This window comes from Apostichopus japonicus, chromosome 5, assembly GCF_037975245.1.
Source record: "Apostichopus japonicus isolate 1M-3 chromosome 5, ASM3797524v1, whole genome shotgun sequence".
In the NCBI taxonomy this organism is placed as follows: domain Eukaryota; kingdom Metazoa; phylum Echinodermata; class Holothuroidea; order Aspidochirotida; family Stichopodidae; genus Apostichopus; species Apostichopus japonicus.
Window position 1 is genome coordinate 2,784,469 of NC_092565.1, and position 15,172 is coordinate 2,799,640.

The 15,172-nt window shown below is 36.7% G+C and overlaps 1 protein-coding gene across 6 annotated transcripts in view; it reads right to left on the minus strand.

Moving 5' to 3' along the window:
• Positions 1 to 15,172, minus strand: part of LOC139967297 (slit homolog 2 protein-like) — a 102,373-nt gene that overhangs the window by 35,678 nt on the left and 51,523 nt on the right. For all 6 annotated transcript variants that reach the window (XM_071970950.1, XM_071970948.1, XM_071970947.1 and 3 more), the window contains 4 exons: positions 10,777 to 10,848; positions 9,733 to 9,804; positions 5,593 to 5,756; positions 1,730 to 1,868 (listed from right to left, as the gene is read on the minus strand). In XM_071970950.1, the coding sequence (XP_071827051.1) occupies positions 1,730 to 1,868; positions 5,593 to 5,756; positions 9,733 to 9,804; positions 10,777 to 10,848 (447 nt within the window). The remainder of the gene's footprint in view (positions 1 to 1,729; positions 1,869 to 5,592; positions 5,757 to 9,732; positions 9,805 to 10,776; positions 10,849 to 15,172) is intronic.

Consider the following 15,172-nt stretch of genomic DNA (forward strand, 5'->3'; position numbering starts at 1 on the left):
ATTATTTCTCCCCATACCATCATTCTAAACACACATGTATGCCTACTTCAAGCAATGCATGTGAAATTTCACTCGAAATTCTTCAAAAAGTGTTTTTTTTTTTTCACTTTTTAAATCATCCCTGTACATGAACTTTCATATTGTGTATTTTATGGGCAACAAAAATATTAATATTTGAAGATAATATCATGACAACAGAAACACATGAGTCACTGCCCTGTGTATTTGGGAACAGTCCTGTTGTCTTAAAATATTTTAAACTATTTTCTGACAAATGGATAACAAAACAGATCAGTGGTATAGTTATCACAAGGCACATGGCCTTAGGGTGCATTTTGGTCAGTAACATGATCCAAATCTTAGCATCCCATACAGCAATTAATCTGTTTGGTTGCAATTTTGTGGTGAGTTGATGAGCAGTTTGATGGACAGGGTGACCAGCTAGGGATGTATGACTCAAGGTCAGGTGACCAAACAGCATGATCATTCAGGTCAACACAGGGTCGCATTACCAGACTGAGGACTGTAAACTTTATATTGACCTCTTTCCCAATACTCCCTCCCGCCCACTTGTTGACCAGAGACATGGTCGACTTATGGTTCCTTCATAGTCATGAACTGATCCTTATTTTGTTTACTAGCTATAAAACATCTAATATGCTAGGTTCCCAGACCAATTCATTTGAGATATTTCAAATCAGTTTTCTGCAAACTATAAATCTGCAAATGAGAATACAGGTTCTCAGGGCCATCAACATATCATGAGATTATACACACAAAAATACACATACATAGTATGCATATAGAATACAGTATGTATATATGTATATAGTAAATCAAGTCCTATTATTTCCCCTTCAGATATTTCTGAGAAAATGTATAAAGGTGGATCTCCAACTGTGGCTGAGATTTTGAATTTCTAATGGCTTCATGGCTAATACACTCTACACACAGTCAAGCACTTTGTCTGGGAGATAGTATTAGATCTGTGGCGATCAGATGTCATTAGCCACTGTACAATGTGATAATGCAGACAATAGGTTTGATTCGTTGTAAAAGTAAATTTAGCTTGCGCTTTGTCCTTTCTGTAAGTGCTGCAACTACCTAGAAAAGAAAATTATATGTGAACAAAAACTGTCTTTTAGAGAGAGAGAGAGCATTATCAGTCAGATACTGCACAAAGGCATGAATAACTTCTTATCTTGAAATAGCTTTCTATTCTTCCATTAAGCTATGATCCTTGCAAGTTTGCCCTTGATTTAAGACTTGACCAAGTCTAATATGACTTCAAAGAACCTCAAATGTTTGTACATTTTAATGGTTTCCTTTCTTGAATCCTTTACTGCAAATGTTGTGGCTGCTGCTAAAATAATACTTTCACAAGCTTTGTTTTTACATAAGCAATTTAGTTGATTTCTAACATAAATGTACATGACACATAGAAACATATGACAAACATCAGTTTGAAACCTTACTGCCTCTCACACATGAATTGGTTCTTGTACCTCGCTGTTTGGAAGGGATGTGTGCATCACAGGCATTTCTATCACATACCATAAAGTTGGTGGTTAGGAGGACGGTTATTTCTCCATAAATCAATCTTCTTTGTTTTCTCGAAGATTAAGGAAACACCTGTACTCTTTGATGTCGGATAATAAAAGGGAAAAACAAGATCAGGTCAAGCCTTTCATCACTCTTTCAACTCAAAATAATATCTTAGAAAACTTACACTTCTGTCATATCATATGGAAACATCTCCGGTAATTCTGAGAGTCCTCTTCCCCTGCAGTCAACGATTTCATTTTGACAACTGCACTCCTTCGGGCAGAGAGGCTCCACCTCACAAAGGTCCTCGTGACTTTCACCTCCTGTGGGTAGATACAAGGGAAAAGATATGTGGTATTAAACTAATCTTATACATTAGACTGTCATCAAATATGATAAACATGAGTATTCAGAATACATTTCAATCCTATATTGACCTCTTCACTGCCCACATAGTTCTCCTTACTGCTTACTGATATACAGTACCATTCTCATGGATCCATCCCTGGAATTAATTGAACACAATAACCTACAAAAGGCTTGTAAGAATTTATGATAAACGATTGAATGTGCTCAAGCTTTATCAAATGATTGATAGATAGTTTACGTGGAGAGAGGGAATTATGGGGTGGGGGGAGGGCAGAGGAAGGGGGAGAGGAAACAGAATCTTTTAATAGTACATTGACGAAGTTATGTCTTTTAGTTTATCAAGTAGAGAAATGAATGTACATTTCAGTCAACAAAGCTCAAATTCAGATTGAGCACTGAGCAATAACTATGAAATAGAACAGATCAAACAGAGAGGTAAGTTTACGAAAAGATTGTAGACTTAAAAAAGATTCATTTGTCCATAATTCATAACTTTCTAACTCTGTTAACGTAGCATGTTGACTGCTTCAAGGTTTGGCTGGCTTCCTCGTGCACCTCACGGGGCAAGCTTAAAGGTTAAAGGAAATTCTTCAACCTCACACAAAACCATTTCCCTCTATTTCAATCTTTCACAACTGACAAGAATTTTGGCTTTTGAAGACTTTTACTTATCTCTTCTTTCATATTACCAACATGTCCCCCAATTTCCTCTGCTGTTAATGTAACATGCCAGGATGAAATGCTAGGGATGATTTTCACAACTTGTCAAACACACAATTAGTTAAATCCTCTTTTCACTATTTTGCCAGAGGGAAGAGGTAGATTTAAGTAAACTGGATGATATTTTGTTGGTAACGGACTATGAATGAAGGAGTCATTGACTCCTGCGACCTGTTACAGTCCTCCGACTGTCTTTGAAATATCATCCATTAACCTGGGATGTAAAAGGGAGAGAGTCCACTTAGCCAGGCCGGTGGTTGAGTGTGTCCGATAATAATGTGAACTTTATTTGCCTGTTTTACCCATTAAAGAGGAGTTATATACAGTGTCTTTGGAGGAAGATTCTATAAACAATTTGTTGAATCATTTCTTGTATTTTATATCAAAATTAGTTTTTATAGTATGCATGGACTTTTGGTTACTTAGAGCCTAACATAATTCCAATTGCTTGAAACATGTTGAATGTATTATTGCACTTGTGGTATTAGTGGTAAAATTACAAGTTAAGTTCAAGGAAAGAGCCCACTTATTGATAGAGTAACGATGTATTTTCATCACAACACCTTATTCTGAACACACAATGTTGGAAGCAATATCATAAGTATCAGAGTATAGTATCATAAGTATCAGAGTATAGTAGACTCCATTCTAATCACAGCAAAAGTACAGAGATCAGTCACAATTTGGGATTATTAGGACACTATTCAGCAATTCTGTGATCAGCTTAGTAGTTCAGTACTGGTTTTAACTTTGCACAACTGTTAACGTTACATTCGTGAGAAGCTATTATCCCGAAGAGATTGGTTGTCTTCAGCTAGTGTAACCTCTACAAGATAAAACATGTACCTGTTTGAAGAATTTTACCTTCATCTTCTCTGGTCATTCACTATATGCTTTTGCTTTCAGTCTAGTTACTTCAAACAATCGACAAAGCAGTGAACATTGTGACACTAAAAGTGATGGACACTATGACAGTGATAGGCAGGGACAGTAGTGTTTGTAATCAGAACAGGTCATGAGGGAATCTTTTAACAATGCAGTAATATTAGTTATTAGTTGTAGACTATCATGCTATGTTTTGGTATAATCTCATGATGATACCAGTCTTTCTTCGAAGTAACACTTCATACAGAGTTTTACAGGTCTCTGGTTTTTTCTCTAAAAGACCTCAATTTTCTTGGTGTTCCTTCTTCCTGAGGAGAAAGTTTCCCCATCATGTAGGTCATCACTTACCAGTTAAAGCTGATTAAAGCAAACACAGTCCCTGCTGTTACTAATGTAATTCAATCAGCTTACCTACTACCTCTCGCAACATGTAACACTCCACAAGACAAAGATCCCCACCTAGCAGATGATTTTCTAATTTTCGCGGCTTGCAACTTGATTCTCTTACACTTGAACACCAAAAACATGAGTTGGAACTCTGGGGATTGGTGTCCAGACCTGTTACCCTGGATGAGTGACTCTATCAGTGACCCAAACATGACAACCATTTAAAGAGGCAGTAAACAGAGAATCCAGCTTTGAATAGCATCAGCTGCGACTTGTAAAAGATCACACTTACCTCTTCCCCATTCCTCCAAAAATCACCCCAAGCTTAAGAGGGGCTGAGTCAAAGATTATATTACCTCCTAAAAGTAAAGTCAAATCGACTGTGGTTCACCTTGCAAATCCTTCGTCACATTAATACTCAACTACTGCATAGGTTTATTGGTAGAGAACTACTCCTATAAAATCTTCTTTCTATAAAACATCAAAACGGAACTTCTCTACTGTCTGGTAAAAGCAACTATCGGATCACCAAAGCGTTTCCAAACTATCTCTTTAAAGTGTCTAATGGAGGTTCATGGGAAGGCAAGAATGTGTACTAGCCATGCATCTGCCCAATATTTCTACATAGTTTGGTCAACATCTGCTTAAATTGAGAAGAACATGTGACCTCCAGGGACTCATAGTTCATAATGGGAGTTGTATTAATTTCAAACCCACCTTGTCAGAATGTTTTACAGAAATTACTTCATAACATTTTACAAACTTTTTCATCAGTTTTCCAGCTAATGTAGGAAAAGCGTAGGAATTAAGGCATCCTCAACTTTAACACAAAAACCAGAAATAAAGAAATGACAGAACCACTGAAATAAGAATTTGGCAAAGTCAATTAAATTATAAAGTGTTTTAAAGGCATGGGGGAGACTGACCCCAATATATAATATAGTGGGGGCAGGGGGGGAGGTACTTCACCTAAAGAAATGTCCATTACTAAACACACTATAAACTGCACTCCTAGCAATTAATGAAGCAAACAAAAACAGTTCTGCACCCCCCCCCTTCCATCCCTCAACTTAACAAAGGTGGAAAGAATTTCATGAACAAGACAAAAACACAAGTTTTCTTTCTTTGCAGTAGAAATGCAGGATAAATTTTAATGGATTGGAGCCTTCAAATAGCAGCTTATAAAGGCTGATATGACTTTCCCTTTTAAATTAAGAGTTGGACCTTGAGTTGCAACCAAGCTCCATTATGAACTAACACATGGAATGCCGGGAGATCCAAGTGGGGATTGAGGTACATCCCATCTGGCTACAAGAGATCCATGTGGGGTATGAGGTACACCCCATCTGGCTACTCCTTATACTATTTAGTAGGGTGTCAACCATCATGTGGGGATTGAGGTACACCCCATCTGGCTACTCCCTATACTCCCTATTAGGGTATCAACCATTTAATTCAATACAAGAATCTTCTGTAACCCACAAACTTAATGGAGCAAAAAACATTTCATCATGTTTTCCACATGTATGAAAGCTAAGATTTAGGTTCAGAAAATGTCCTTTAGTACAAATACAGGGATGAGCAACATTTCTGTGCGGGAGACACTGTTTGAATACTGACTGTTTTTGGTCTCTTCAAAGGCAATCACCTCTTTCTGCTTATTCTAAAAGGTTAAAATCGGTTTACCTGGACATCTGAAGTCAGTTGGCTGTAACTCAACAATCTTGACACCCCTCACATGCCTTGGGCCAGCACATTCAGTCTGCAGTCCCAGTTGGGGGCGGAGCCTCAGCCAGACAGAGAGCCATGAAAGGTAACAGTCGCACATTAAGTTGTTGTTTGTGAGTCTCCTGCAAAAGACATCAGAAAAAACCTCATTTACACATATGAAATGAAGACAGACAATAGAAACTTACATTGACATACTAATGCACACAATTTGATATAGCTGGATATAACTCTATAGTTTATTAGTGCTCTTTGCATTTGGTCACCAATGTTATTACAGATATCACTCAAACAGGGTTATCACATTACTGACATAGCTTACCCAAGTTGTTATCACCATATGTACTGTACCTATCCAAATTATGAAAAATCATTTGATTTTACTAAACTTTCAGGTTATGCATACTCCAATCATTATCATGTAGTAGGCCTTTGTCAGCTCAGCACACGCTATGCATATCTAGACCCATGATGGTGAGAGGGAGACATGCCTAGGTTCAGACTAAAAAATTTCTAATTTTGCACAGAGAACAACAATTCACTGAAACAAGTTGCTGCTGAGTTGCGAGCAATACTTCACGATTGTTTCTGTATTTTGAGGGGATGCCATATTTTCAGGTTGTTGCAGGCAAGAATCAGAATATTCCACAATTGTCTGCAACCAATGAATCTTTACTGGGTTATTTATGCATGCTCAATTTCTATTCTCCCTCCAGTTATAGTTGAAGAATGGATGTGCAAAGAAAACCAACTTCCCTATAGTAACTTTGTATCCTTCTGAGGTGTTTGTTGCAATGCTGGTATACAATAATACTGGGATATATATAGCTTTGTCTGTTCCTATAATGATATATATTTCTTACTTTAATATGTTTCACTCCTCTTCGACCCCTTTCAGGAATAATCTTTATTTATAAGTGCATTTAACCCGACATGTACTATTAAACTCGCATACGAAAGTTCAGAAACAAGGTAACCTTTGTAATCACCGCTACCATTTACCTACATGCATTATGTTTGCAAAGATACAGAATAGCACTTTGCAGCACTCAGTGGTCAAAACATCCTGTTTGCTTCATCTTCAATGGAGTTAGAAGAACACCGCCAACCTTTCCTTGCACTGTTACATTCTTCTTTTTACCTGACTTTGACACCCGCACCAACCCACACACTCTTTGAAATACCACCGGGAGACTAACAAACACCACTGAGGTTTAACTCTAACAGCTACAGTATGAATAACAAGAAAAGCTGTCTCTATTATTCATTAGAAAACTACTAGTTTGGTGTATTCATTTGTATAATCTTGCCAATTTAGAAAACTTTAGCTGGAACCATGCTGAGTTTTATTTGCGAGTTTCAGAATTCGTAGACTTTGTTCGATTAGTGCAATGGCATTGACCCACTGAGACTGTGTAACACACTTGAGTAGGTCCTTCGTTCACCTGCAGGTACACAAGTTACCGCATTCCATGGAGGTGTTACACCATAAACACTGGCAGTTATACCTCTTAGAAACATATCAACAAAGATCTTTTGGTACCCTTAATGATTTGATAGAAATTATCGACACCGCTGGAAATTTGCAAGTACCCACCACATTTCTATCAATTAAAATGACTATTTAACTGGCATGGCAACCCATCTGCCTGGTGAGAGGGTTCATAAATCCCTTTATGAAGGGAATTTATTGTAATTGATGGACACTTGCTGGGGAAGAAGGCGATATTTTTATTCACTTATAACAAGCTTATATTTACATCATTCCCTACTGCTAAAGCTAGACATTTTTTTCAGCTTATTTCATTATAAAGTATAGATCTACTTCAGACACTCATAAGGCTTAAATGATATGGACAGATAAGCAATTGAACAGTGAGGAAGGGCAAATTATTTGATGCCTACGAAAACTTGCGACATTGTTAAAGAATCTCTTGGCTATAAAAACTGCACCAAATTAATTTTCTGGTATTAATTAACTTGACAGAGAATACTCCTTTGGGCAAACTGCAGAGAACTCCCCCATCAGGCATCAGTGTTTTCATAAAACAGATTATTTGTACCTTTTCCAATGATTTCACCCAGCACTCAGTAAGTGAAACCATGTTTCTCTCAGTATGCTTATACAGGCAGTAAGGGCAGCATATAGGGTGAATCAAATGGTAGAGAAACATCCTGGACTTTGCAGAATATGTGCCACAACCGTACACATACATGTGTACTACTAAAACAACTTGTATAATACGGCCATTACATTTATGCTGCTGATGAATGAAGCTTGAATCCATGAGATGGTTTTCATGGCAGATGACCTTTGGGTTTAGCCTATCAAGTGCCCCCAATAACAACAACAAAGGAGCCATCCCAACACATTACCATCCAATCTGCCTTATCCACTTTTCAAATCAGATATAAAACGAGATCATTCTTGTAAAGTGACAAGCGTAAACGAGACACTTCTAACTTAGGTTCCCATCAAAAGGAATCACGATGTAAATCTTGTAGATACGGCAGTTCCTGTCCTCCACAACAAAAGCAATGGTTGATAGCGAAGCCTTAATAGTGACACCAGAAGGACTGAAGATTACTCTACGGAAGTCGGAAATCCAACATTTCATGTCATTATATACAGAGAATTACCAGATAGGCACCTGCAAAAGGACTTAAGTTACATGCCAATCATTAAAACGGTCATGAAGTCAATCTAAGATTTTCTTGAAGTTGCATCGCTCACTTATTTCCTAGAAATTTAAAGTATAACATTATTACACCTAGCCAAACCTTGGAGAGATATTTCTTTCAAACTGCTGCAAATAGGTTTGTGTCATCACAAAGTTTCTTTGCAGTAATAGTAAAACATTATTACACCTAACCAAACCTTGGAGAGATATTTCTTTCAAACTACTGCAAATAGGTTTGTGTCACTTCGCACAATTTTGTATCAGGACACGTTTCTTGCAATAGTATTTTATCATTTACAACAACCATGAGTCCATGACCAAGCCTTATTTTATTAACGCCTTTGTGAAGGCGCCAATATTTTTCGGGCAAAAGCATCCCATCATGAATCTGACAGAGACAATTTAGCCAACCAGGACAGTTATCCACTAGTTCATGAAAACTAAATGTGGCTTTTACCAAGATCATGAAATTTGATCCTCTTGGGGATGTGAAAACAATTTTTTGTGATGAATAAACCTGTGGAGGGTTCCTCTTTAAGGCAATTTAGTTTGATTCTGTGGTTAATAACCATTCCTGAGTATATTTTTGATGGGATATACAGACAAAACTCTGAGCTACGTTGGATGATAATATACCTGTGAATTCAGGTGAACACTAATGGCATAATATGACTATACCTCCTATTACAATATTTGTCCCAGTTCAGAAACAGGAAGTCATTCAATCTTTTTAAAGCCTTACACCACATGCAAACGGCTCAATGCATGCCTTCTCTAAGGGATAAAGCTTAAGGATTATGTATTGAGACAGCTTTGAATTGGGTTTTCAAGGTATGTTGTAAAGTTCATAATCAAGCGGGGTATAGCTCCATGGATACTCTCAGCAAGACTATTTACGTCATTACTGACTTCATACTCGGGTTTTTCCTCTGCGCATGTCTCTTTTCTCTCTTACATGAACATTCGAGTGGTGGAGAGATTTACAAACCTTGACCTTCGGTGACCTGAAATGACCTTTAAACCTCTACATAAAACAATTGAGTGAGTACTTTGAATCCATGCACAAAGTATGAAGTTCATCCAAGCTATGCTTCACAAACTTTTCAGGCTTACACCTATGGTAACCTCAAATGACCTTTGACCACCATGATATAGCCTACAATATAGGATTCTTGTACACATTAAAGTGGATCTACAGTCAAACTATGAAAGTAAACATTTAGTAACATATTGCAATGTAAGCATGCAGTAATTTTCCTTTAATTTTCACAAATTGCTTAAAAGTTGATTATCATTGACATACTACATAGTACAAACACTCCTATATGACTATGTTATTTGTGAGTATTTATTTCAGTGACTCTTGGAACAAAACCAGATTCCCAGCTGTTATAGATTGAAAAGTGATGCAACTTACAAGTTCTTCAGGAAACTCATATGGGTGAAACTGCTGCTGGATAATGTGGTCAGGTTGTTCTCATTCAAAGCCCTGTACGGAAAATCAAACTCAGGATAGTTAATAATCAAAGCTTAGTTTCAAAACAAAGTAGTTTATTTCAATTTCTAGATGAAGTTGGTTACGTCCATCACGTTTCACTTTCCCTAATTCCACGTTTGTCCTTCCCTGTGACTTTCATAAGGCAGTGGGATACATGCAACCTTGTGCCTGAACTTTCATCATTGTTTGAAGCACATTGTTTGCATACTATAGACAGGAACAAACCTATTTTTACCTTATTTTATTTTACCTCATTTTACATAAGAAAAGTGCACTGCTGATGACGATCCAGAGGCAAGAATCAAGAATGTTTTTTATTTGTACATCTGGATGTAAATGCAATTCTACTAAACAGGTATTCCTGGAGATCTTGAGGCTAAAATCTTGGGCCCTTATTTTGCACCCTCATTGATGCAGCAAAACATTCTGATATCTATAACTTCTAACGGCCTTAAACTGAAGTTCAAATTGGTTAATTAACCTTTTATTTCATCAGGATCACATATGACAGTACACTTTTAGAAACTTGTTACATTGGAGCTCTGATTATGCTTTTAAGTACACAAACTTGATTATGGCTGCAGGTATGCCAAAACTGATGATCAAAAAGCTTCACAAAACTGTGATCTATGTGTGATTATCTATTTCCTGCAGTTTGTGGAACTAAAGGTCATCTATAATGGCCCCAACTGTCAGAGTGAGAATGTAATGCAAATGTTTCCAAAATAGTTTCCTAAATGTTTCTAAATCTGTAAAATATTTCCATATAATTAGGTAGTTCATGCTCTCCTGAGGAATATCACTGAGGTTACATAAATAAGGATTAATAAGAAAAGCAATTTCTCAGTGACTATTTTTATGATCTCTCTGGCATATTTGCTGCTAACACAAAAAGAGATACATCTGCAACACATCTAAAACCTACTCGATTTAGATTGTTAGGGTCAATATGTTTTTACATACAGTGATTCAAGCATCCGTAGTGGCCTGAAGCTTCCCTCCATTATGCAGGTTATTCTGTTGCCGTCTAACCTCCTGTGAAACAATAAGGGGAAACAGAAAATTGGGGAAGGGTGAAAGGAAAATGGAAAAAGCATAACCAAAAGAAGCTAGAAGAAATTTCATAGTATTTCTCAAGGAGCTGATGAAGTAAATGGTGCAGTTAAAAACTTTCCTCATCTGAGAAGGGTAGATCTGTTGACAACTGTTAAGGTAAAATTTAGATTGCTTGGGGTTGGAAGGGGATTGGTGATTGGTAGAAGAGGTTTTTTTTTTTTTTTTAATGAGTAGCTCTTTGCTACTGCATGGAGGGGGGGGGGGGGGGGGGATATGAAGGTCAGTTCAACAAGTAGGATGATTTCATAATATCATATTATGTTTGAAACAAGAAAACAACATGGAACATGCATGCAAGTGGTAGAAATATTCAATCTAACATTTCATGTTCAGCTGGAATTTGTTGTCATTGTTGTTTGAAATACTAAAACAGTTGGACAATCTAAAAAATATGAAGTATAAACAACTATGGTTGCCTCTTGCCCACAATTTTGTGGCCTTTAAATCAAATTAAGCAAGGAGCAGTAGGTCAAAGGTTACACATACTGTAGGTCTGAATATGCATGACAGGGATTATGGTCACTGTGTTATCAGTTGCAATAGACAGTTCCATGTAATGAAATGATCTTTCAACAGATTACAGCATGAGAAGTGACCAATCACAAGTACTAATCTGATATATTGCCTTCAAGTATTAACATGCAGCCTTATGGATCAACTACCTCTGGTCAAGCAAGCTCACTGCAAGTACTTTTGCTATCTTTTCATAAAATATAATTTTGTAAGTTCATTTTTCTTTTTAATTTCAATATATAGTGTAGCTTTCAAAACAGTTTACTTGGGGTGTAACATAATAAAATAGCTTGCATTTGTGTTCTTATATATATGGATTTGCTGGGCTCATATGATATGATTTTATGAAGTACACAATTGTGAATATACAGAAATGATGATCTCAGCTACATAATAGAGTGACAAAATGAAAGGATTTAAAATGTGTATCTGATAAATGTTGATCACTTCATCAGCAGAAGTTAACCAAAGATGGGAAGAACAACAACTGCATGCATGACTTAACATCCATATCCAAGTGGAACATGAGGACTGAAATTCTGTCAACCAGAGGATAGCGCAAGAGGTTTCAATCTATGGGGGTTGGGGAGGGGAGGGGGGAAATTCAAGGGGCAGTGCAAAATGTGACTTTAATTTCAGGCTGCAAACTGCAATGTTCGTTCAAAAATGTTCAGCAAAAAATGGATCCTACAGTATGTGCATTCCCTAACACATACTCCAGTACTTGAATGCCTTCCCAGAAGACATACTTTTTAATTACAATTTTAACATAAATTGTTCAACAAAGGACACTCTCAAATAACAACAGGCACTTTTTAAATTACAAAAATTGAAAAATGGATATGATTGCCAAAACGTGACACTTCGTATACATGTATGAAAATGGTAACGTTTGAGATTTATCACAGAACTAGGGAACACATGGCCCTTATCTCCCCTCCCTCCCAATGCCCCTCCTCCCACCAGCTATGCTGCCCCTGCTGTTAACAACTCAGTTACAATTCTGTGTCTAAGCACATCCACAATATAATACCAATATTAGTTAATATCCAAGTATACTCACAATATTAATACTTAAACAATCTCAGTAGTATATAAGTTTTTTAATGCCCTCAAGCTACCAAGTTAGGACAGCATATATATCCCATCATAATACCAGCATAAAAGCATGCAGCAGCTACCCTTAAAATGACTCCAGCCAGACACACAACTTGAGTCTGAATACCAAAATTGCCAAAATCTGTCTCTCCTCTATAAAATATCCAAAATTGATTGGCACACAGTTTATATGACTCAATTAAGTCACTTTATTATGGCAGGACAGAACTGAACAGAAACAACTAAAACCTAATATTTTATACATAAAATGTGTACTTCTTTGTTGGTATGAGAGATAAAATATCTGCATGTCTGCATTTCCACACCAGCTGTGTTGTGTGTTGATTGACCCTGTCATCTGCTTTCATGAATTAATCCTATCTCTGATGTTAGATGTCTGAGTATATTAATTTACAAACAGACGGTATCTTATCCTTTGCTAAAGTGGCCTTTTATCTCTTTTAGAGCAATTACTCAAATTAATGTAACATCACTTGTGTAGTAGAGGTGGACAGTGGGCCTCCCAAACCAAACTCTTCTGCTAACAGATTAAATAGTTCTGAAGTGTCCAAGGAATGGATTACTAAAGCCTGTTATACTGCCAAACACTGGCACTAACTGAGATGAGGTATGCTGCCACTGGGAATCTGTAATCACTAAGAGAGCAGCATAGCATCAGAAGAAACACCTCTGCACCCTGACTTCAACATGGAACTTCCTTGCTTCAGTAAAACGTACGTTTTGGCGTTTAGCATTGGAAACAGAACACCAATGTGTCTTGTCCTCTTTTCATGTAAATTCAGCAATGTCTATTATGTTGGGTTGGTGTATCTTTTGTTTACCTCAATTGTGAGAGACGATTTTCTGCTATGTACAGCTGGTGGGTGGTACGAACCACATGTCAGCTGTTACTTCCTTGGAAGATCTTGACCTCCCTGTCAAGAACATTCTTTTGGAGACATGTAAGATACCTTAGAACCAAAAGATGAAGTTTCTCAAGTTACAACCTGCGGAGTACTTCTAAGTATTGTAATACACCAGATAGCTCATGCCAGCACTTTATGGGAGATCTTGCTACTATGAACCAACCTCATGAATAGATCAAGTATAAAATTTTATATCAGATCAGAAAGAAGATAATTCCATACAGCATAAAGTCTCTGCAATTATCCAGATAATACATCAATGACTTTCCACCAACGGTTCCTTTGTCTCAATTAAATTATTCAACCGAACGAATATACACCGAGAGCAAAATAAATACACCAAGTGTCTCTTTGTGTGTACCTCTTTCAGCACTTCAATATTTTAAAGTCAATCCAAAGTTCCTTTCTTTCTAAACCCGAACAAACAAATAAATTACCTGCAATCCAGAATCATTGGAAGTTTCTTATTATTTTCACGCAGTTATAAATAATAATGGATTTACTCTATTAAGGAAGTAACAACTTCACATGCACATTTATTTGATAATTAAAAACAGCAAAAAACAAAGGTATCTAAACTACCTATGCAATTATTGTCGGTTAATAGCCCATTCACCTGTTTCCCAATAGTTCAAGCAATCCAGCCCCAAACCACTGCGCTGCTACAATGATTAATAATCTTATTTATTAGCTCCATCTGCAAATTTATTTCCTCTTCATTTCCTGTAGCTAATCCAAGATCCAGACATCCATTTTTTTGTTTTTCTTCAATTTTGCACAAAGTTTTAAAGTTGTTCTTTAATTTGATAACAATTACTCTCTGCCAACCTACTGTAGCATTTTCATGCAGTGTACCATGATCTTGGAAAGATCTAAAATGCCATTTGCAATCAATGAGCTGTTAATTGTACACAATAAACCACAAAGTTGAAAACATTATAAATCAACCATGTACAATAAATTCTATTCCTACAACCTCTTGAGTTTTTATTATCCATTATCTTATGAAGTTGGTGAGCTTGTTTCATCCCTCCCTTTAGTTTCAATAAAGTTTTCTGGAGAGTTTAGAGAGGGAACCGACATCTCTCAAAGTTTGAAATTGATTGATCACCATTAAATACTAAACAATTTAATCCCCACAGAGGAGCATTCCTGTAAAATTGTAAATCAGAATGTTTAGGGCTGCACACATTCATTTTGTTCCCCTGGTAAATATTCTTTAATAATTTTAAACAGTTTTATTGAACATGTGTGCATTATGTTAATGCAGTTGTTAACTTTCTGCACTTTCCATTTTACGCACAACTTTCGTATTAATGCAACATGGTATGAACTCTCCATGGGTAACAAACAATTAAGACAACTTTAAAAAGTTCACTTGATGACAAACGTTTGGGTAGAGTTTGCCGGGATGTCACATGACATGGACACATATTCACACACACAGACTGTTTGATACATAAAAACTGCTTCAATCAAGTCATGATGAAGCAAATAGGTACATTCAATTAATTTGCATTACTCATCCAAAAATGCCCAAAATGTACACCAACTATCCTGTTCTGGAGAATAAAATAATAATTTGAGCAAATTCTTGAAGAAAAGGCAAAATTTACAGAAAAAATCTGGAACTGAAGTAAGCTAAAATGAAGGAGAAAATATATGGTTAAAAAGCAGAGGGTGAGTATATATACAGATATAGATAT